Source organism: Sorex araneus, chromosome 8, assembly GCF_027595985.1.
Source record: "Sorex araneus isolate mSorAra2 chromosome 8, mSorAra2.pri, whole genome shotgun sequence".
NCBI lineage: Eukaryota > Metazoa > Chordata > Mammalia > Eulipotyphla > Soricidae > Sorex > Sorex araneus.
In genome coordinates, this window is record NC_073309.1 from 44,780,031 (window position 1) to 44,802,851 (window position 22,821).

A 22,821-nucleotide genomic window follows, 5' to 3' on the forward strand; every position below is an offset into this window, starting at 1 on the left:
AGACTCAAAAATAAACAAGCTAAGGCTGGAGTGATAACACAGCAGGTAGGGTGTAAGCCTTGCATGCAGCCGACCCGGGTTTGATTCCCAGCATCCCAAATGGTCCCCTGAGCACTGCCAGGAGTGATTCCTGGGTGCAGAGCCAGAAGTAACCCCTGTGCATTGCCAGGTGTGACCCAAAAGCAAAAAAAAAAAAAAAGATAAACAAGCTATGAGCTCTATGTTCAAGGGAGAACAGGGGCTTGAAGAGCAAGCATCAAACATTGTTTCTCTACTCTAGGGGGATACTTTCGTGTAGGGAGTCTAAAAGGAGGTGGGGCTGGAGGGGTTTAGTGATGCTAGTGGATCTCGGACAGGGAAACTATTTTGTCCTGGGCAGGGGAATCTAGATCACACATGTTTCTAGAATACTGATGAACTTCTGGAACGGACAGCTGAGGGACTATCAGAAAACCTGGAGCAAGAAAGCATTTTGTTAGCGCCAGGGTTAAAGTCGTGCATGAACACCAAAGGGTAGGAAGTGTCTGGAATATCCTGGCTGAAGAACTCCAGGACTCTGAAAGGGTAAGATCAGGTCAGTCTTCAAGGGGTGACATCGAAAGCACCCCCGGGAGCTGGTGGCACTGACAGGAGGAACTGGCGCTGAGGGGGAGGGGAAGCTAACGCCATCGCCGGAAGTTGCAGTGGTGAGCCAGAGGCTGTTGCCTAGCAACGAGCATTGAAGATACCCTGGATCCCAGGCAGAAGGGAGAAATTTCAGCAGCGCCCCCAGCAAATGCTCCAGCCCCAGGGTAGGATGTGGGTAGGGGGGCAACGGGCGCAAGGCCACACCATGCTGTAGGGCCACACCTTGGAGCAGAGCTCTGGGGGGTGGGGGGGCTACCCGAGGACAGGGGCACGAAGTACATGCCGTGGGCAGAACCTGACACTTCATCATCGTTCTGGGACACCCCGGAAACACCCGTGAGTGGGGCCTGAGTGGGGCGGTTCCTGCTGGGGTGGGGGGCGCTGAGTGGCCTCGGACAATGGGTGGGCGCGGAGGGCCGGGTGTCCGTGTGGGAGGAGGTGGAGATGGCAGTCCGCGGGAGTAACTGTGTGTGTGTGGCTGTGTGAGTCAGCCTGTGCGCCTCATTGGAACGAGGGAGGGTGATGGGGTCTCCCATCTGCTGTGCACACCTTCCGTGAGAAGTTGGACGGCAGACAAGGCTGCAAGGAGGAGCAGGAGGAGGTGCATGCAGGGGCCCAGGGTTGCATCCCCCAGCACCGCATGGAGCCCGATCGCCAACGGGAAGGGCTTCCTGGCTATTACGGGGTGTGCAAACAATTTTTTGAAAAAAGCTAGAACAGAAGAAATAGCAGCCGGGAGGAGGTCAAAGCTGCACCCGCTGCTGTCTTGGTGCAGGAAGGGGTCTCTGGACAGGGCAGGTGGTCTGGTAGCCGGTGTGGGTGGAGCCTTGATGGGCGGGGCTCTGCTTGGTGGGGGCGGGACTAATGCTACAAAACCTGAGCCCTCCTCCCCTTCCTCCCTCCCTGTTCATTTTTCCCTCCTCCCGGTTTGGGGGCTGCACCTGGCGGTGCTTAGGGGTTACTCCTAGCTCTCGTGGTGGGATCACTCTTGATGGGCTCGGGGGGCCATACAGGTTGCAGGAGATGGAACCAGGCTTGGTGCGGGCAAGACAAGCGCCCTCCCAGCTGTACCCTCGCTGCAGCTCCTGAAAACTTCCACTTCACACCAAGATGGAGCCAGGAGACCTGCCTCCAGGCGACATAAAAGGGGTGGGGCTTAGGAGGCTAAAAATGAGCCACGCCTTGATTCTCTGTGGGGAGGGGTATTGCCTGAAACTCAGGAGAAGGGGCCCTCAGGTGGGATGGGGGGGTAAATCTGAAATTCCGGGGGCAGCACATTTGGGCAAAGAGAGAGAGGCAAGGTTTGTAACTGTGAGGGTAAAAGTTGGGACCTTGGCTCTATAATGAAGGGAAGGGGCTGAGACTGAGCTTAAGTTAGAAGGCTGAGAGTAGGGCTTGGAGTGTGGGACCCCTGAAAAGAGGTTCAGGTGGGTCCTAAGTCCCTGTGGCTTGGGGTTCCTAATGATAGAACCACTAGGTAGGAAGTGGACTGGCATGGAGTGCGTAAAGATTAGAGTCTGTTTCTGGGGGAGGGGGGAGGGCGCTCTCAGGAGCTTTAAAGATCCAGGCAAGGAATGGGAATGTCTGGTTCCCTCTAGAGGCTGCCCGTGCAGTAGGGTGCAGGGCAGGCAGCATGGCCAGAAGCCCTTTGCAAGTGGTTCAGGGGCAGAAGCTAGAGTTCTGAGGAACAGTCTTGCTTGCTGGGCCTGGGACCCTGAAACTCAGAGCCTTTGGGGTTGGGGGAGGGAGGCTGGAAGAGAGGGCTGGGACTACACCCTACCTTGCTAAAGGGCGGCTCCGTGCTGAAGGGTCACTCTTCACAGTCATAGGGGCTCTTGCGCAACGCCAGATTAATGAAGTTGGGGTGGTCCCGGGGTCTGCTGCACGCAAGGCACCACGTGCCTTAACTCCTGGGCTCTCTCCTACTCCGTGCAGGGTCTTTGGAAGATCTGGAGTAGATTTGGGCTCACCAGAGGAGACGACCATGGGACCTTAGTGCAAGGTAAGCGCTGCGTTCCCCACGCCTGCGTTTCTCCCGCGAGGAGCGAGCGCCTGCAGGAGCTCGCAGCATCTGTACCATTGAGGGAGCCGCTTCAGATTCCACACTAGGCAGAGATGAGGCAAGCAGGTGGGAATGTCGTTGAGGGGCTCCTGCCACCGCCTACTCATCCCTCCCAGTGGTGGGAGGGGTTCCGGCCACTCCACGCTGGGGCCCTCTCCTTCATTCAGTCAGGGGCTGACTCGCTTTCTCCCCACCCAAAGCTCTGAGAACTCCGGAGCCAGGCGCCCCCCTGCACCTGTCCCTCTAGCCCCGCCCCTGCCGCCTCCGGATTGGGCGCTCGGGCAGCGCCCCCTGGAGGCGCTGCGCTCCGATTGGCGGGATGTTCGCAGCCCGGGGGCTTGGGTACCCGAGAAAGTGAGTGTGTGGGGATGGGGGCGGGGGGCGGGGCCGCCCGGGGCTGGACCCGCTGGACAGACGGTCCGCCTGGAGCTGGACTCCGAGCCGGACACGATGCGGCAGCCTGGCCCCCGCAGCCGCCCCCCCCTCCTGCTGGGGCTGCTCTCGCTTCTCGCTGCTGCCTCCGCCACGGCCTCCACCGCCAGCCCCGGCCCCCGCCAAGCCGTCGAGGTTGCGGGGATTCCAGGCCGCCCGGCCGGGTAAGCTCCAATGCGCCCTCCTGCTCTGCCTGCGCCCTCCACCCAATAAGTCTGAGAGTCCGGGAGGACGGGAGCGTTCCGATTTAAGAGAATGCGAACCCACTGCCTCGGCATGCAAGCCCTCTATTTAGCGCGGATTGGAATCTGGAGTAGAACCCCGGGGAGAACTGAGAACTTGAGAAGCGGTACCCTTTGGAATGGTAGAGGCGCATGGTCAGGGGAGTTCCACGCTTATATAAGAGCGGGGCTTTGAGTTTTTCCAGAATAACCGATGAATGCGACTCAAGCATATAGGGGCATAGGGTCCCCCCCACCCCCCATTTTTGGTGCTTAAGGAGGGACTTAGAGGGTAGTTCAGATGTTCTGATTTCCTAGGATTCGGAGGCTCTTGAATTAATTAGAGGGACCCTTGGAACTTTTTTTAATAAGAAGACGTGGGGAGGAGGGTCTTACGAGGAGGGGTGTGTGTGTGTGTGTGTGTGTGTGTGTGTGTGTGTGTGTGTGTGTCCCCAAAGATTTCCTGAGGCTGGGAGATGCTCGTTTCCTAAAATGAGGGGACCCGAGGCTGACATAAGGTAGGCACCAGTGATTTCTCGGCGAGAGACCCAAAATCTCTGAACCTGCCCATCCCAGCTGCCCATCAGCTGCCATCCGGTCCACAGAAGCGGCGCGGGGCGCAAACGCCCGCCTCGCACCCCGCCCCGCGGCCCCCGGCCCCGCGCTGCCTTACAAAGAGCTGGGGCGCTGCTCCCGCCGCGTCCCTGTGAATGCGTTTAGTAACCCGAGCCGCGCCAGGGGCGGAGCCGGGAAGGGGTTAACCTGGAGAAAACGCGGGAGGGTGCCCGGCAAGATCGGGATTCCGGGAGGCTTTCAGCCTGACTGCCTCCACCCCCACGGGGACCCCCCCCAGTCTGGATGGAGCCCACGCGCGGGACGCCCCTTCGCGGCCTGGCCGGAATGCGCTTCTCTCCGGGACCAGCGCGCGCGCCCTCGTCTCTCGCCCCCCTTAGCTGGAGAGTAATGGAATTGTCTGGGGGGCCCCCAGGGTTGCGAAGCCCTAGCGGCGCTAAGAGCTCGGCCACCCCGAGTCTGAGACCCTCGGGGCGCTTGGAGAGTTCTCCAAGCACCACTGGGACCCGAAGTGGACCAGAAAACGCTAGCTCCGGGACACACTTCGTGGAAGGGCAGAAGGCTGGAACTCCCGGTCGCGGGATTCTCGGTCCTGGACTTTGGCTCTGTCTGCAGCCCCCTCCGCCTCCGAACCCTGCCGGAACCACATTCAAAGGACCCTCAGCACGAGCTGAGGCCTGTGGGAGTGGCGCCACCTGCCGGCCGAGCTCGGGATGACCTCCGAGTCCAGGATCGGGACGGGACATGTGCGGTGGGCGGGGATCTAGATACCTCGGGACTCGGAAATGAATTTAAATATCCAAGACGTCGATGCTCCGGGGCCTCCCCTGTCTCGGGAATTGCTCCCGGCGGTGCTCGGGAGACCATGTGGTGCTGAAGATGGAACAGAGGCGCCCATAAGTCAAGCCCGAGTCCCAGCCGATTGAGTCATCCCCCCGAACTTTTAAGAGGGGGGGATGAGGCTGGTGAGATAGTACAGCAGGCAGGGCGCTTGCCTTGCACACGGCAGATCCCGGTTCGATCCTTAGCATCCCATATGGTCTCCTGAGCACCACCGGGAATGATCTCTGAGCGCAGAGCCCAGAGTAAGCCTTTGCATGCAGCCAACCAGTACATGAGCCCTGGCGCCATGTACAGTCCCCTAACTCCTGCCAAAAGTGATCACAGAGGGGCTGGAGAGATAGCACAGCGGGTAGGGCGTTTGCCTTGCACGCGGCCGACCCAGGTTCGAATCCCAGCATCCCATATGGTCCCCTGAGCACGGCCAGGGGTAATTCCTGAGTGCAAAGCCAGGAGTAACCCCTGTGCATCGCCAGGTGTGACCCAAAAAGAAAAAAAAAAAAAGCACAAAAGTGATCACAGAGTGCAGAGCTAGGAGTAAGCCCTGACCACCCCCGGATGTGCCCACCCCCAAAGGAAAAGGAAAAGGTCTCGCTACAAAAGTCACATTAAAACACAAAGTCATGATGACTTCTACTCCAAAGTGCCCAAGCCAATTCTCTCCCATTGTACAGATGGAGAAATGGAGACGTCGGGAATCTTGCCTCTTCTTAGTCGCACATCTATTTCCAGCACCCAAAGCTTTATCTTGGCTTTAGATTCCTCCCTCCTCCACTGCCCTCTAGAGAATTCCAGAGTTCGGGGGGGGGCCTCAGTGACTTCCTCTTCTCTATTTATAGTGTCCCTGCTTGTCGCTGCTGCCCAGGCCAATCGCCCAGAAGGAGCCACTGCTTCCGAGGTGGGTTTTCTAGGTGGGGTACAGTGAAGTGTGAAAGGACATTAGGAGGACCGGGGGCCAGGGGGGTCCCTTCTCCCCACGAACCCTCCCTTGGAGAGCTGGATGCACCTGGGGGCTGGAAGGGGTTCCGTCCCTTCCTTCCCCATTTAGTCCTGGGCTGTCTCCGAAGCCTCCTGCAGGGGCCAGAACTGCACAGCCCCCAAGTGCGCAGGTCCTCGGCCGTGTCTGACCCCGGTGCCCCCAAGCCCCAGCCCCAGCGTGAAGAAGAGACAGGTGTCCCTTAACTGGCAGCCGCTGACGTGAGTGTGTGACGCCTCCTGGGCAGGACCTGCTCCAACCCTTCTCCCTCCCCCACCCCTGTTTCAGGCCCACCTTTGTCTCTGTACCCTGGGTCTCTTCCTTCTTCTCTGACAAATCCATCCGTTTGCATCTGTTTCTGCTTCTCTGTTTCCTGCCTACAGCTGCTTGCATCTTCCTGCCGCTGCCTGTCCTCTGTCTCTGCCTGTCCCCTTCCCTCCATAGCTGTCCTTTGCCTCTGGCTCCAATGCTCTCATCCCTGTCTTCCTCTGTCTCTGCCTCTGTGTGTCTCTCTTCGCTCCCCCCCACACACTCACACCCTCTCTCCTGCCTCTTTGTCTCTGCCTGACCCAGGCTGCTGGAAGAACACTCATACCAGGTCCTGGAAAAGGGATGAAGGGCTGGGGGGAGGCGGGGCAGAGGCGCTATCGAGAGCCCTCCTGGGGGGAGGCTGCTTCCAGCCACAGGGTGACAGCCCCTTCTGTACCTCGTCTCACCCAGACTACAGGAGGCCCGAGCATTGCTGAAACGGCGGCGGCCCCGCGGGCCGGGGGGCCGATCCCTGCTGAGAAGGAGGCCCCCCCAGCGCGCCCCTGTCGGCCAGGCCCCGGGTAAGAACATCCGCCCTTTCTCCGCCAGGGGGGCTGGCAGAGGAGGGGGGGGTTCCGGGCCAGATAAAGCCGTCTGGTTCCCACGGTCCAGTTTCTGCCTAGCTGTCCCCCTTTGTAGCTCAGCCCCCACCCCCAACAGACACATATGCACCCCAGGACGTGGTCCCCTCCAGGGACCCCGGCGTCCGGCAGTGCGAGGTGAGCCCGGGACAGGACCAGATGCCGGCCAGAGGTGCTGACCCGCGGGGGTGGGGCTGGGAAGCCTGGCGTCCGGGCTCCCTGCGGCCAAAGAGGGGGGGCGCTGTGCCGGCCCAGAGCGCGGCCCAGCCAGCCCAGACAACAAAAGCGATTGTGCGGGTTGGCGCCTGCCAGGTCTCTGAGAGCCCAAAACTGGGGTGGCTGGGAACCAAGGCCTCCCCTGCTTCTCGGGATCCCCCTAGTCTCCGCCGCCTCAGCTCTCTACCCCTGGACTAGCGCCCCCCGCCGTCTCAGCCACCCTCAAGTTCCCCTCCTGTCGTGGCCGTCAGCACAGACGGGTCGCTTCTTCCTAAAGTCTTCCACATGTGGGCCCCTGGCCAGATGTGCGGACCCTGCTGACGCCCCCCCCCCAGCTTCCCTTACCATCTTGACTTCTCCCTCCGTGGAGTGTGTGTGTGGGGGGTCCTGGCCAGAAGTGGTAGCATGCAGCCCCCCCTTCCCAGCTTCCGGCCCCACCATCCCGAACCCCACTTCCATCCTGTGCCCAGGTGCACCCACCCCTCTCTCCCCCAGATGTGTCCCAGGGCGGCCCAGATGTGTCCCGACAGCGCCCCCCTTCCCGGGGAAGCCCCTCGCTCCGTACGCAGAGCCGAGAATCCGCCCTTGGCCGCCGGCGCCCCCCCATAACGGCCCCCGCCACGCTCCCCTCCTTAGGGAGCCGCCCCTGTCTGCGGGGCGCGGCCGGAGGGGGCTCACGCGGCCGCCCCCACCTGTTCCCTTTCCGCCGCGCCCCTGCGAGCCCCATTCACTTGTTGGTGCGAGCCGGGGGCCAAGGGGGGCGCCCTCCCTGCGGCGTCTAGCGCCCAGCCCGCGCGCCTCTGGCCGGGCGCCCAGCCCCACGCGCCCCCGCGCGGCCGCCGGGGAGGGAGTGGTGGGGAGGGGGGGGGCCCCGAGCGGGGGCGCGGCCGTCCTCCCCCGCGGGCGGGCGGGCGGGCGCGGCCGGGCCCCTCGGGCGGGCTGGGGCGGCGGCGCGGCGGAGCGCGGCGCTGCAGCCATGGCGGGCGGCGCGCGGCGGCTCGGGGTGTCGCTAGTGGTGCTGCTGGCGCTGCTCCGGCCGCAGCCCGCGCTGGGCCGGCCCCGAGAGCGCCTCCGCGTGCGCTTCACCCCGGCCGTGTGCGGCCTGCGCTGCGTCCACGGGCCCAGCGGCCCCCGCTGTACCCCGACCTGCGCGCCCCGCAACGCCACCAGCGTGGACAGCGGCGCGCCCCGCGGGGCGGCCCCGGGGGGATCCGGCTTCCGCGCCTGTGAGTGCGGGGTGGTGGTCCCGCGGGAGGGGCCCCCAGGGCGGGGAGGATCCCCGGGGATGGGGGAGAACCGTGCCCCGAGGGCGAGGGCGCCCAGGTTCTGTGTGCCGCGCACGGGAGCATCCCTGGGGGTGCTTGAGGCCGGGGACCTCAACTTTTCCTGGCTGTGGGGCTCGGGTTTCGAGGATCCGGAGTTTGCAAGCAACGAGGCTTCTGGGGTGCAAGCAACGAGGGAGCTGGGGTGCTCCACGTGAGGCGCTTAGGCGTGCTTTCGTACCTTTGAGTCAAAGTGGGGGAATCCCAGCGTTGGGCGCCTGGGCGCTGCGGGGATAGGGTTTCCAGTTCTGAAGTTGATGAGGGGGTCTCTGCGCACGAAGGGAGCTTTTCCGTCCTGGGAGGGGGTCCCCGGTTTTCTGCCTTTGGGTGGGAGGCATTAGGAAATCTCGCCCTGGCGCGGGGTGGCGTGCCTGTGAGGAGGGGGGCTGGGGTGCGGAGTGATGGGCGAGCTGAGAGGAGGGTCTCCGCGGGACCCTGACTTCCAAGGGTCCCACGTGGGAGAGAAATGCAGCTCGGCTGCCTATGGGAAGGAGCGCCCCCTAGGGGCAGACGGTGGGCTGAGGGTGCACTCCAGGCACCCCGGGAGCCGGGGCACCCCCAGGGGACTTCAGGTGTGTGTAGGGGAGGTGCAGAGTGATCCACCTGTTGGCTCCAGAGGGCAGGGGTGGGCAGGTTTGTGGGATCCGGCCTATGTGCCCCCAAGACCAGAAACCTCTAGAGTGGGGAATGGGGGGCCCCTGGCGCCGAGAATTCGCCCAGCCTGGCCCGGAGCCAGCCCAGTCCCGGCCGGCGTGAGCTCATCTCCCGCCGGAGCCCCGCCCGTGGCCACTCCCTCTCTCCTCCCCTTCCTCCCTCCTTTCTTCACTCCCTGTCGGCCCAGCCCCAACTCGCCCGTGCCAGGCGCCGTGCCCAGACGGGTGCCAAGCTCCTGGAGGCAATAAGGAGGGGCATGTGGCGGCGGGGGTGGGGCAGGGGGACTGACCTCGGCAGGACCCCAATGTCCTCAGCTCCTCATTCCTCCGGGATGGTGGAACATGAAATTGGCGGCGCCCATGTAGCTGCCCTCCCCTTGCGGAAGTCCCGGCGGAGCTTGTCAGGGGGCCTGTCTCCAAGCTGGGAAAAGGCAAGGGCCCGCGGCTCTGGCACATGCTAGCCACCCACTGCAGATGGTTTTCTTTGCTTTGGGGCCACACCTGGCATTGCTCAAGGCTTACTCCTGGCCGTGTGCTCACGGATCACTCCTGGCAATGTTTGGAGGACCATATGTGAAGCTGGAGACGGAGCACGGTTGGCCACGTGCAAAGCAGGCGCCTATCTGGTGTCTTCTCCGCCCAGCTTCCTTTTTTTTTTTTTTTAATTTGGCTACACCCCAGGTGCTCAGGGCTAGTCCCGTTCCTTGGGGGTCTCTCCTGGCAGTGCTGGGGTCCTTTTGCGTGAGAGCGTGCACTCCAGCCTGATCACTTAGCTCCCAGGCCCACTAGTTGGTTCCTAGTTAATCCTCTCCCAGACCTGCCACTCCATGAAGGATGCCCCATTAGAACACCCCAGAATCCAGGTCTGACTCCCCCCCACTAGAGTAGCCCAGAGTTTCTGTCTCCAGACCCAGAGCCCCCTCTTCCACCCCATTAGCCGCTCCTGTGATGGTTTCCCCCACTCTTTGGACGGAAAGCCCCAACCTGTGCACCTCACAGGAGAACCCTGTAATCATGTCCCTCAGTTAATCCCTCCCTGTCCTGGAGCTACCCGGGCCACAAACCCCATGCAGTGATAACTCTGTTCCCTGGCACACTTCTCTTCCCAGAAGACTCCCATTTTTTCTTTTTTTTTTTCTTTTATTGGCTCACACCGGCGGTGCTCGTGACTTACTCCTGGCTCTGTGCTCAGGGATCACTCCTGGTGGGACTCGGGTGACCATATGCAGTGCCGGGAATCGAACCAGGGTTAGCCGCTTGCAAGGCAAGTGCCCTACCCACTGTACTGTCTTTCACACCCCCCCACCTCCTGTTTTCTTTATTACCACCTCCTGTTTTCTTAATATTTCCAACTGAGTCCCTTCAGTTCTGTCTCTCCAGTCCTGTTCTTCCAGCTTCGCCCCGCCCTCCGTCTGATCCATCTCTCTTCAGAGAACCTCAGAGTTGGTTAAGTTATGATTAGATGATTCTCCTAAGGGATCTCATACATCCAGGCATCCATTCGTCAAAAAGACTTCGGCACCTAAGCTCTTAACTGGGGGTAGCAGGTAATTCCTCAATGTTTTGGAGTTTTTCTAACACGTGAGACTGTTCTGTACTAGAGACTCCGGGAATCTCCCTTCTCTTTCTAAACCCTATTCTTTGCAGCTTTAAACTGGCCACCTCCTAGGAGAGTACCATTTTCTAGGTAACTCTCTCCTCCAAGGACATGTCTGCCCTATCTTCTGCCGAGCTAGGCTCCCTTTCCATTACGGAAACCTTAGGAGTACCAGTCTCTTTATCCTTCTAAATTGAGGGGTGGGGGAGTCCCTCTAATTCTTTCCTCTCTCCAGTTGTAGCTCAAAAATCCCCCAAATGTCCTGCTTGGACTGCGGAAGACTGGATGCCTGCCCCCTTCCTCCACTCAGCACAGCTGTCCCCAGCTGTTCTCCGCAGCCCTCGGGAGACAGGCGGGTGTGTGTGGGGGGGGTGCCCTCGCAGGACACGTCCGTCCTCCTTTGGCTCCGTGGTCCCGGGGCTCCCCACGGGTCCGGAATGCCGAGACACCGCCCTACCCCCGCCGCACCCCTCTCTTTGTTTACCCCGCCGCACAGCTGGCAGTGCCCCGCCCAGAGGTGGCGGGGGGCTCAGCGAGGGCGCGCAGAGGGGGAGAGGGAGGCGCGTTCCCGCTGGTGGCCCCGCCTCGGGGCTACTGGAGGAGGGAAAGCAAGAGTTAGACCTAGCTGGCGGGATGGAGGTGGGCGGAGACCAAACGCGGTGGGCAGGGCCAGGGCCTCCTCATAGGCGGAAGGCGGGGTGGGAGGAGCGCAAACGAGTCCATCAGGGCGAATCAGCGTGAGAAAAGGAAGTTGGGCGGGGCTAAGGGCCCCAGGTTAGAGGCCGGGAAAAGCAATTGAGAATCGCTCCAGTGGGAGTGGGCGGGGCGTCTAAGCGGGGGGCGGGGACACGCGTGGCTAGCGGGCGGGGCTTGAGCCTCGTGGCTGTGCCTGCCGGGGTTTGGGCGTTTCTAGAATGGTAAGGAAACGGGGCTGGGAGACGCGGGGAGCGGTGCCAGGCTGTGACTTAAAAGTGGGTTAAGACAATAGAATACGCTAGCGCTTAGCGTCTGCCTGGCTGGAACAGCCAAAGACCCAGCCAGACGCGGAGATGGGTGGAGCTAAATGCCCTGGAAGGAGCGAGCCTGCGACCGACCATCCAATGGACGGAACCGGGTGCCCAGTATTGCTGGGGAAGATGGCTAGGCATGCCTTGCTTACGGGAGCCCTGGGTCCCCCAGAAGTATGGGACGTGACCCTCCCCAAATACCGCACCGGGTGTGGTCTTCCTCCTCATCCTCCAAAACCAGTAATAATTCTAGGAAGAGCCACTAAGAATTGGTACCTTTGAGGATGTCGATATTACATTAGGGACTGAACTAGATCTGATTGCTTCTTCAGAGGTGCCCATCAAGAGGGTTACCCTGAGTGTCCTTGCTCTCACCCCAGTCTTGTGTCCCTTGATCTGTCACAACGGCGGTGTGTGCTTGAGGACGGACCGCTGCCTCTGTCCCCCGGACTTCGCTGGCAAGTTCTGCCAGTTGCATTCTTCGGGCGCCCGGCCCCCCGCCCCGTCCACGCCAGGTCACACCCGCTCGGTGTACACCATGCCTCTGGCCAACCACCGCGACGATGAGCACGGTGAGAAGAATGGAAAGTGCCCTCAGCCCTCTGCCCCCTACCCTACCTTCCCGTCCCTCTGCTCCCCTTCTTTCCTACCTGCCTTCCCCCCACTCCCGGTGCCGGACTGCAAGAACCCCTTTGCGCGCCGTGCCCCACCCCCCAGGCGTGGCGTCTATGGTGAGCGTGCACGTGGAGCACCCACAGGAGGCGTCCGTGGTGGTGCACCAGGTGGAGCGAGTGTCCGGGTCGTGGGATGAGGCGAAGGCCGAGGCGGCGGCGCGCGCCGAGGCGGCGGCGCCCTACACGGTGCTGGCGCAGAGCGCGCCCCGCGAGGACGGCTACTCGGACGCCTCGGGCTTCGGCTACTGCTTCCGGGAGCTGCGCGGCGGCGACGTGAGCGGCGGGCGGGGGGGGGGGCGGGAGGGAAGGGGAGGGAGGGCGGGGCTCCGAGCCCTCGGCCGCGCGGGGGCGCGCTCACCCCACGCTTTGCCCCCCACCCCCTGCAGTGCGCGTCCCCGCTTCCGGGGCTCCGGACTCAGGACGTCTGCTGCCGAGGTGGCGGCTTGGCCTGGGGCGTTCACGACTGTCAGCCGTGCTCCGAGTACTTGGGTAAGCTTCGGGGTGCGCAGAGCTGGGCATGGGGTGCACCTCCCCGGGTCCCACCCGCTTAGCATCGCCAACTCCATCGTGCAGAGATGGTTCCCAGTCTCCACTGAGCCTCTCTTTCAGTTATGGGAACACCCCCACTTTGGCGCTTTTTGCGTTACTGAAATCATCTTTGTCTTCTATCCTGATCTTGTATTCAAACCCACCCTTTTACCTTTTAGTTCCTCCCGCGCCGCATCTCCTCTCTTTCCTTTTCCTCCCCTCCCCTCTCCTCCCCTTCCTTCTCCTTTTCTTTTCTCCTTTCTCTTGTTTTTGGACCACTCAGCGGTGCTCAGGGCTTGCTCCTGGCTCTGCGTTCAGAGAGCTGCTCAGAGGACCATATGGGGTGCCAGGGGATGGAGTCTGCCACTTACAAGACAAGCGTACTATCTGTACTATCCCTCTGGCCTCTCCATATTCTATTACCCCATTCTCTTTACTCCACAGGGAACCCAGAGCGAGGAGTGGATGGACCTTGTCCAACCGGCTTTGAAAGGGTTAACGGGTCCTGCCAAGGTGAGCTGGGCAGAGAGGGTGGCTTTAGGGCTGGGATTGACTGGACCCCTCTGACTACTCAATGCTCCCTTACAGATGTGGATGAGTGTGCCACGGGCGGGCGCTGCCAACACGGGGAGTGTGCGAATACACGTGGTGGCTACACGTGCGTGTGCCCCGATGGGTTCCTGCTTGACTCCTCCCGGAGCAGCTGCATCTGTGAGCACCCCCAGGAGAGGGGCATTGAGGCTATGACCCTGCTACCCTACCCTCAGACCCCATAGGAGCATCCCCAGGTTTTTAATTCCCATAGACACTCTCTCAATATTGTTTCAGCTGTCCCCCCTTCCCACCATTCCTGTCGTACCCTTTCCTGTCATACCATTTCAGATTCTTAAGCACCTTCCAGTTTCCTGATCTTTCTCAGCCCTGCTAAGAATCCCTTGAAACCTTTTATTTATTTATTTATTTATTTATTTATTTATTTATTATTTTTTGCTTCTTGGGTCACACCTGGCGATGCACAGGGGTCACTCCTGGCTCTGCACTCCGAAATTACCCCTGGCGGTGCTCAGGGGACCATATGGGATGCTGGGAATCGAACCCAGGTCGGCCGCACGCAAAGCAAACGCCCTACCCGCTGTGTTATCGCTCCAGCCCGAAACCTTTTAGAACTAAAATATATATATATATAGATAGATAGATAGATAGATAGATATGTATTTTAGGGCCACATCCAGTAGTGTTCAGGGGTTACTACTGGTTCTTCACTCAGGAGTCACTTCTGGTGGTGCCAAGGGACCATATGGGGTGCCAGGGATCAAACCCATGTGGGCTGCATGATGCAAGCCAAGCACTCTGGCCAAACCAAATTCTTTCAGAGCCCCACATTCTGTTTTTATGGGGGCCACATGTGGAGGTGCTCAGGGACTACTCTTGGCATGATGCTCAGGGGATCATGCAGGGGATCGAATCTTGGTTTTTGTTTGGTTGTTTTTTTGAGGGAGCCACACCTGGTGATTCTCAGGGCTTACTCGGGGTCCACTCCTGGTGGTTTGGGAGACCACCTGGGGTGCTGGGTTGGCCCCATGAAAGGCAAGTGCCCTCCCAGCTGCACTATCACTTCCAACCCCTGAGCATTGAAACTTGGGCTCCTTATGCTCAAGCCTTTGAGCTCTCTTTTCAGCTCTTTGATTCTCACACTTTTCTTTTTGTTTTTTATAAAGGTTACTCCTGACTTGGTGCTCAGGGATCACTGTGCGTGGTGCTCAGGAGCCCATGCTGCGCTGGGGATTGAACGTGGACCACCTGCATGTGAAGCATGCGCTTAGCCCATCCCCCTAGCCTCCAGATTCTCACACTTTATTCAGCTTCTCTAGAACTCCCCAATACCCCCTCACCTGTCAGACCCGAGATCCTTCTCAGAATCTCCCATTGACGACCCCCTCCGTCCCCCGCCAACCTTCTCAGACCTCTAGACTCCCTCTGACCTCTGCCGAATGCCCCCTACACCCACCCACCCTCCCAGGGACCCTTCTTCCCTCCCAGACAGTCTGATTCCTCTGTTCCCGACTCTACCCTGAAGCACTTCATCCCCCTCCGCAGCTCAGCATGTGATCTCAGAGGCCAAGGGGCCTTGCTTCCGAGTGCTCCGCGACGGTGGCTGCTCGCTGCCCATTCTGCGGAACATCACCAAACAGATCTGCTGCTGCAGTCGCGTGGGCAAAGCCTGGGGCCGGGGCTGCCAGCTCTGTCCACCCTACGGCTCAGGTGGGCGCCTCCTGCTGGTCGAACTCTGGAATTGGCGTCCTCCTAGTGCTCAACCGGCAAACTAGTTTGGGGGCGGGGCTAGCCTTGGCCACACCCCCATTCTCTTTCCCCGCCCCTTCTCTCCCCCCCACGACTCCGCTGCTGTCCATAGGCTGGACCGACCCCAGCACCCCACTCCATCTTTGACTGCATTTTTTGCTGAATTGCACCACCTTAAAGTTATACTCTGTCCCCTTGAAACTGCACCTTCAGCCTTGGGGGCCCCTGAACCCCATCCTAGTCACTTTCTTCCCTGAAACACCTCCCTGTCAATTTTTTTCTCTTTTTGGGTCACACCCTGTGATGCTCAAGGGTTACTCCTGGCTCTGCACTCAGAAATCACTCCTAGCGGTGCTTGGGGACCATATGGGGTGCCAGGGATCAAACCCATGTCAGCTGTGTGCAAGGCAAATGCCTTACCTCCTGTACTATCACTCCAGCCCCCCTCCCTGGTAGTTTTGCTTCTGCTGAGAACCAAGAAACTACCTGTTTCCTGGCTGTTATCCCAGTCCCTTTCTACCCCAGACCAGACCCTGTCCCTATCCCAATCCCCATATCTATTCCTAATAGGAAGGACATCTGGAGACAGCCCATTATTTGGTCACATTATCACCCCAGTCCAACATCCATGCAAACCCCTGATTCACTCCCAGACCAAGCTGTGTTCTGTTCCCAGCGACCGCCAGATCCTAGACTACTCTGGGTGTGCTCTCGCTCATGTGCTCACTCGCTCTCTCACACACACTCGCCCTCTCTGCGCCCCTTGCCTTCCCTCTTCTGTTCTCAGAGGGCTTTCGAGAGATCTGTCCCGCCGGCCCAGGCTACCATTATTCCGCCTCTGATCTCCGTTACAACACTCGGCCTCTGAGCCAGGACCCACCCCGTGTGTCTGTCAGCCAGACCAGGCCCTTGCCTGCCACCACCAGGCCACTCACAGGTAGGCTGGCTTCTGGGGGAGGGACAGTCATTTCCAAAGGGGAAATTATCCCCACAGTTTCCTAGGGGAAAGAGCAGAGATGAGTGAGGATGCTGGTATCCAGGTCTGCACTGCCCAGTCTTCACTAGACTTTCTGCCCACCTAGAGTCCAGACCTGAGCGTCGCCCAGAGTCCCGGCCTGAGCATCGACCGGATCCCCGGCCTGAACGTCGGCCGGATTCCCGGCCTGAGTATCGACCCGATCCCCAGCCTGAACATCGGCCCGATTTCCGGCCTGAACATCGACCCGATTCCCGTCCTGAACGTCGGCAAGATCCCCGTCCCGAACGTCGGCCCGATTCCCGGCCTGAGCATCGACCCGATTCCCGGCCTGAGCATCGACCGGATCCCCGGCCGGAACATCGACCCGACCACCGGCCTGAACATCGGCCTGATCCCCGGCCTGAACGTCGGCCTGATCCCCGGCCCGAGCGCCGACCAGAGCCCAGACCCGGCCCTGAGCTTCCTGTTCCCAGCATCCCAGCCTGGACTGGCCCTGAGAGCCCCGAAACAGGTGCAGTGGAAGGAAATGGGACTTTGATCAGCAGGAAGGGAACTTACAGGGAGACTTGAGGGGGAGGCTCCAAGGTGACTTTTTGTGTTGTTTTGTTTTGGGGTCATGCCCAGCGATGCCAGGCCTTACTCCTGGGTTTGTTGCCCAGGAATCACTCCTGGCGGAGCTTGGGGGACCATATGGGATTCCAGGGATCAAACCCTGTTGGGCGCGTGCAAGGCAAGCACCTTCCCCGCTTTATTATCCCTCTGGCCCCTAAGGTGATGATTTTAGGATGGACTGTATAGGGCTGTCAACAGCCAGAAGAATCAAGAAATGGATGGAAGAAGATAAGATTTGGGGTTGAGGGATGGTCACATCAAGAGCTGGAGTTTAACAGGCCTGGGTTCCAGTTCTATGTCAATTGGGCAAGTGCTGTACATTTAGGAGAGAGTACAGGGGGACACCCAATGATACATGGGATATTATGCCATGACGGGGATCAGACCTGGGGTTCCCGTATGCAAAGCATGCAATCCAACCCTTTGAGACTTCTTCCCAGCCCATTTATCCTCTCTGGGACTCAGTGCTCTCATCTGTAAAATGGGATCATTGTGATGGTTCAGTGAGCATCTCTGAAGAGCCAAGCACTACTAAGTGCTCAGTGTTTGATAAATTATATTTTCCCACGGAGGGCAGGAGGAACTTATTTCAGGTCGAGGACTGCAGAGCTAAGTCTTCCACGGCCAAGGCGTCATTGGGGGATTCTGACAGATGGTCTGATCAGAGAGAACATCCTTGATAAAGAGAGAAGTTTTGAGATGGAAAATTTTGGGAGGGACATCCATGAGGCCAGTTAGGCAGGGGATTCAGATTTGGTAGCCCCAGTTGACTCCATGTCCCTGCACAGGTGCCTGTCAGCGAAATCCTCAGGTCTGCGGTGCGGGACGCTGCATCCCCCGACCCAGCGGCTACACCTGCGCCTGTGACCCGGGATACAGACTCAGCCCCCAGGGCACACGCTGCATTGGTGAGCTGGGCAGTGGGGTAGACAGGCAGGACCGGGCTCTACCGGGTCACCTGCTCACCAGTCCTCCCTGTGCCCCCAGACGTGGACGAATGTCGCCGGGTGCCCGCACCTTGTACTCCTGGGCGCTGCGAAAACACGCCTGGCAGCTTCCGTTGCGTGTGTGGCCCGGGCTACCGAGCTGGTCCCCGAGCTACAGAGTGCCTGGGTGAGAAATCCGCCCTTCCTGGCCAGGCCCTACCCCTGCCTTTCTATTGTTTGTACTGGCTGGCCTTCCTGTCCGGGCTGGTCCCCAGCCAGCTGCCAGGCACTTTTTCCCTGACCGGGTCCCAACGCCGCCCCTCGCTGGCCTCTCCAAAACCCACACTAGTTTCTGCCCTTACCCAGACCCGCCCCTCTATAGCCCTGACTAACTCCACCCCCTCCGATCCCAGGCCAGTTCCCTCTCCTGAGGCCCCGCCCCTCCAATCTCAGGCCAGCTCCCACCCCTGGGCTCCGCTTTCCCAGTCCCAGACCAGGCCCCGCCCCTCCCAGTCCCAGGTCAACTCCCACCCCTCCAAAAATCTGACTAGTTTTTGCCCTTCCCAGGCCCCGCCCTTCTATGGTCTAGACTAACTCCCGCCTCCTCCCAATCACTGATCTGCTCCTGACCTTCCCAGGCTCCGCCTCTCCATAGTCTAGATCTAGGCCTGAGCCACAGTACTTCAGGTAGGGTGCTTGCCTAGCACACGGCTGATGCGTCTTCGATCCCAGGCTCCCATATGGTCTGAGCACCACCGGGAGTAATTACTGAAGCACAGAGCCAGGAGTAAGTCCTGAGCATCGCTGAGTGTGACTCACCGCTTCTCCCCCGACACTCACAAAAAACAGATAGTCAAGACAAGCTCAGACCTTTGCCAGGATCCACCTGTCTGTCTCAACCCTAACCAGGTCTGGACACCATCCCTCTTCATCTCCTAACTCTCGCTTTGTCAAACCAGTGTCCATCCCATCCCTAAATCAGCTCTTCTCTGTTCCTGCCTTCCCTTTGCTCGTTGAGGCCTGCTCAGGGTCTGCCCTCCCTCCACCCCACTATCACTCATAATTCTTCTCTTTCCCTAATCCTTATCCTGCCCTCCCTGCTCAAGACCCTCAAGCCTTTGTCCCCCTACCCTTGCAACCCAGCCAACCCCTCTCTCCTGCCCAGGTGGTCTGGCCCTCTGCCCCTCCCTGTCCATCCCTCAAAGGTCTGGGGTGTGAGGGTTACCAGGCCCCATCTCAGTCACCCTTTTTTTTTTTTGTCTGCAGATGTGAATGAGTGTCACCGTGTGCCACCACCCTGTGACCGCGGACGCTGTGAGAACACACCAGGCAGCTTCCTGTGTGTGTGCCCAGCCGGGTATCAGGCTGAGCCCCACGGAGCCAGCTGCCAGGGTGAGGGACTGTGAGAGGAAGGGATGGAGAAGCAGAGCACTGAGGCTGGCCAGGTTCTGAGGATGCGGCCCAGTGGTGGGACACAGAAGTGTGGGGAGCAGTTGTCAGGGTCAGCGGGGGGGAGGGGGAGAGTGATGGAAGTGGCAGTTGAAGCAGGCAGAGACCGGAAAGGGAGCATCTAGCAGGCCAAGGGGGGAATGGAGGGCTGAAGTTGGAGGACGCCGGGGCCTGGGTGCGGGAAGGTGGAGGCGAGAAGGCAACATGATCGCGGTTAGCGGAGCAGCATGGAGGCTGCGGTGCAGAGACGAGCCCGGCCTCTTGCCCCGTGCAGATGTGGACGAGTGTACCCAGAGCCCGGGCCTGTGTGGCCGCGGGGTGTGTGAGAACCTGCCCGGCAATTTTCGCTGTGTTTGCCCGGCTGGCTTCCGCGGCTCATCCTGCGAGGAGGACGTGGATGAATGTGCCCAGGTGCCACCGCCCTGCGGGCCGGGACGCTGTGACAACACTGTGGGCTCCTTTCACTGTGCATGCCCCTCTGGCTTCCGCTCCCGAGGGCCCGGTGCCCCCTGCCAAGGTGAGGATGCTGAGCCCAAGTTCTTCCCCACCCTGTAACCAGGGGGACTGGAGAGAGCAGTGATGGGAGGGTGTGCAGGGAGAAGGGGGATGAGGCTCTGAAGGGAAGACAAGGCTAGAAACCTTACTGGAGACTCCTCTCCGTGTGAGAGGGGGAATCTCCATTCCTTCTCCCTTTTGGATGATACTCTTGGGCTTGGGGGACCCTGAGGAGAGGGCAGCTCCGGGGCAGAGCAGACAGTGGATGGAAGGTGCCCGGGCAGCTGGAGAGACCATTATTGGGGGAACACTGTAAGAGAGGCTGGTCTCCCAGGTGCAGGGTACATCCTGGGCCAAGACTGGGATCAGGGTGGGTGGGAATGGCGGCTAGGGTGGACCTACTTTAGCCTCTTGTTTCCCCCAGATGTGGACGAGTGTGCCCAGAGCCCCCAGCCATGTAACTATGGCCGATGCGAGAACACGGAGGGCAGCTTCCGGTGTGTCTGCCCCACCGGCTTCCAACCGAATGCAGCCGGCTCTGCATGCGAGGGTGAGGCAGGCGGGGAGGGCTACGGACGGGGTAGCGAGGGGGGTCGGGGGCACTCCTTCAAGGCCCCACTATCTCTGGCCCTCAGATGTGGATGAGTGTGAGAACCACTTGGCGTGTCCGGGACAAGAGTGTGTCAACTCACCTGGCTCGTTCCAGTGCAGGGCCTGTCCTGTCGGCCACCACCTGCTCCGAGGCCGCTGCACCGGTGAGGCCTTGGGGGTGCTGAGGGGCTGCATCCTAACCTTGGACCTGGCCCGTAACCCAACTTCCTGGTTTGGGCTTACTCCTGGCTCTGCACTCAGGGATCACCCCTGGCAGGCTCTGGGGATGATGTGGAGTGACTGGGCTCGAACTTGGGTAGTCTGAGTGCAAGGCAAACGAACGCCCTCCACACTGTGCCGTTTCTCCAGCCCCTTGACTATGACTTTTGATCTAACCATAACCCTGATCACAACTCCTGATTCTATGTGACGCTTGATCCTGTGCATTTCACTGGCCCTGACCCTCCTCAGGGACTGTTCCCTAGGAGTTCATGATTCTGAGCCCCTCTTAACTGGAGGTATAAATCTGGGGCTGGACTGCAACCCAGACCCTGAGTGATCTGGGTCTTTCACAAACCCGAGTGTCAAGGTAGGGAGTCTGGGGAAACCCAGGAACCCTGGACAGGGAACGTTGGCACCCTCAACCCGCTTCTGCCATGGAATCTTTACCTAATATCCATCACCTGCTCCCCACCCCTCTGCCCCAGAAGGGTATCCCTTAGACTGGACCCTGCCTGTCTGACACCCGAATTCCTACAGATGTGGATGAATGTAGTTCGGGCGCCTCCTGCGGTCCCCATGGCCACTGCACCAACACAGAAGGCTCCTTCCGCTGCACCTGTGCCCCTGGCTACCGGGCTCCGGCGGGCCAGCCTGGGCCCTGTGCAGGTGGGCAGGGCAGGGAGAGGGCCAGAGAGCCGGCGGTGGGGACAGGGGAGAGGAAGACAGGGAAGGTGGCTGGTTGCGGCTGGCGTTTCTAGAAAAGTCGGCTATAGAACTGGGAGCTGGATGGGTGTTGTGGGTGGGTAGAGAAACGGCTCTCGGTGCGGGTGGCCCTTAACCCCCCCGAGAGCAATGTGAGTCCATAACCCCGTCTCTCGCCGTTTCTAGACGTGAACGAGTGCCTGGAGGGAGACTTTTGCTTCCCGCACGGCGAGTGCCTCAACACTGACGGTTCCTTTGCCTGCACCTGTGCTCCCGGATACCGGCCCGGACCCCGCGGAGCCTCTTGCCTTGGTCTGTACCCAGACTGGGCCTGAGCGAGGGAAAGAGTTTGTTGGGGATTGGGAGGATAGGGCGTGGGGGATGTTATGCCACGGAAAAAGGTGTGACAGAGAGGATGCAATGGGAGTTTGAAGTTTTGGCCAAATTGTGGAACCTCGAAAGGGGCGGGGTTGGAAAGAGGACGGAAAGGGGGCGGAGTTTGGATATCTGAGTGCTGATTGGATGGGATGGGTTCCGCGACCCCGCCGGGGGTGGGGCTTGCAGGGTGGGCGGAGCCTTTTGGGTGTGAGGGCTGGGCGTGCGGCCTCCACTGGGAGAGGGAGGCGGGGCCTGGTCCTTATTATAAGCCAGGTCGGGATGCGACTGGGTTTCCAATGATGCGGTGCCTTGCAGACGTGGATGAGTGCAGTGAGGAAGATCTCTGCCAAAGCGGCATCTGCACCAACACCGACGGCTCTTTCGAGTGCGTCTGTCCCCCCGGACACCGCGCCAGCCCAGACCAAGCCTCCTGCCAGGGTGAGAGGCCCCGCCGGACCTTACCCATGTCCTCTGCCCAGCTGCGCCACCCGGGCACTTGCCTCCTCTTTCCTGCTCCCCATGGCTCCCCCCACCTCCTCCCGGACCGTCTTCCTCTGCCGCCTTCCTTTCACTCTCTTCTCTGCGTCCCCCACTTTTCTCCTCTAACTCCCCTCCTTGACTTCCAGTACCCTTTTTCCTTCCCCTCCCTGTCTCACCTGCCTCTCCTGTCTGACGGCCCGCCTCCCCCATCAGACGTGGACGAATGTCGCGAGCAGGGTCCGGCCCTGTGCGGGTCGCAGCGCTGTGAGAATTCTCCCGGCTCCTACCGTTGTGTCCGTGACTGTGATCCCGGCTACCACGCGGGCCCTGAGGGCACCTGTGACGGTGAGCCAACCCCTACCCCCGCAGTGGCTGGATTTTGGTCACCTTTGGCTTCCGGAAGGGTGTTTGGGGGGCCCATATGGGATGCCAGGAATCAAACCCAGGTCGGCTGCTTGCAAGGCCTCTGCACTCTATCTCCAGCCTCCTATGCTGGTTAAGAAGCAAAATACAGCAGGATGGAGGAGCAGAGTTGTCAGGCAGTGGGGGAAGGGACTAGGAGGGCTTGTCCCGGTCACCTGAGTGGAGGGAGGAAACTGCTGGTCACTGGGACAGAGTTCCAGCAGCGGTGTTGTGTGAGGGCTCGGTCAGACAGGCTAGACGCTGCAGACGTATTAACTCTCACTGATCTTTATAAAGTCAGGGGTCGGACAGATGGCAGAACAGGTCAGGTGCTTGCTTTGTAGGCAGCCGAACCAGGTTCTTCCCCCAAGCTCTGCCAGGAGTGATCTGTGAGCACAGAGCCAGGAATATACCCTGAACACCATCGAGGGTGGCACTTCCCTAATAAAAAGGGTCCAGAGAGATTTTTAGGGTGCTTGTCTTGCATGCAGCTGACCTGGATTCAATCTGCAATACCATCTAAAGTGCTCTGAGCCCCACAAGGAGTGATCCCTGAGCACAGAGCCAGGAGTAAGCCCTGAGCATTGCCGGCGTGGTCCTAAACCTCCGCCCCAAATAAATTAAAGTTTTTTCAGACTGTGGCCACCCAGCCTTATAAGTGAGTCT

The 22,821-nt window shown here is 60.1% G+C and overlaps 1 protein-coding gene across 3 annotated transcripts in view; it reads left to right on the forward strand.

Moving 5' to 3' along the window:
- The first annotated feature begins 837 nt into the window (after positions 1-837).
- Positions 838-22,821, forward strand: part of LTBP4 (latent transforming growth factor beta binding protein 4) — a 32,481-nt gene continuing 10,497 nt past the window's right edge. The window contains exons 1-23 of one of the 3 annotated variants that reach the window (XM_055145598.1): positions 838-963; positions 2,563-2,629; positions 5,595-5,653; positions 5,804-5,952; positions 6,452-6,561; positions 11,797-11,988; positions 12,134-12,363; positions 12,477-12,579; positions 13,063-13,131; positions 13,207-13,329; positions 14,716-14,880; positions 15,707-15,856; positions 16,002-16,409; positions 17,299-17,418; positions 17,498-17,623; positions 18,703-18,828; positions 19,160-19,402; positions 19,805-19,930; positions 20,016-20,135; positions 20,731-20,859; positions 21,082-21,207; positions 21,589-21,711; positions 21,967-22,098. In XM_055145598.1, coding sequence (XP_055001573.1) covers positions 907-963; positions 2,563-2,629; positions 5,595-5,653; positions 5,804-5,952; positions 6,452-6,561; positions 11,797-11,988; positions 12,134-12,363; positions 12,477-12,579; positions 13,063-13,131; positions 13,207-13,329; positions 14,716-14,880; positions 15,707-15,856; positions 16,002-16,409; positions 17,299-17,418; positions 17,498-17,623; positions 18,703-18,828; positions 19,160-19,402; positions 19,805-19,930; positions 20,016-20,135; positions 20,731-20,859; positions 21,082-21,207; positions 21,589-21,711; positions 21,967-22,098 — 3,253 coding nt within the window. In that variant the 5' untranslated portion in view covers positions 838-906. Of the gene's footprint in view, positions 964-2,562; positions 2,630-5,594; positions 5,654-5,803; positions 5,953-6,451; positions 6,562-7,784; positions 8,064-10,108; positions 10,360-11,796; positions 11,989-12,133; positions 12,364-12,476; positions 12,580-13,062; positions 13,132-13,206; positions 13,330-14,715; positions 14,881-15,706; positions 15,857-16,001; positions 16,410-17,298; positions 17,419-17,497; positions 17,624-18,702; positions 18,829-19,159; positions 19,403-19,804; positions 19,931-20,015; positions 20,136-20,730; positions 20,860-21,081; positions 21,208-21,588; positions 21,712-21,966; positions 22,099-22,821 lie in introns of those variants that run through there. The other 2 variants (XM_055145599.1, XM_055145600.1) reach the window with 2 other exon arrangements.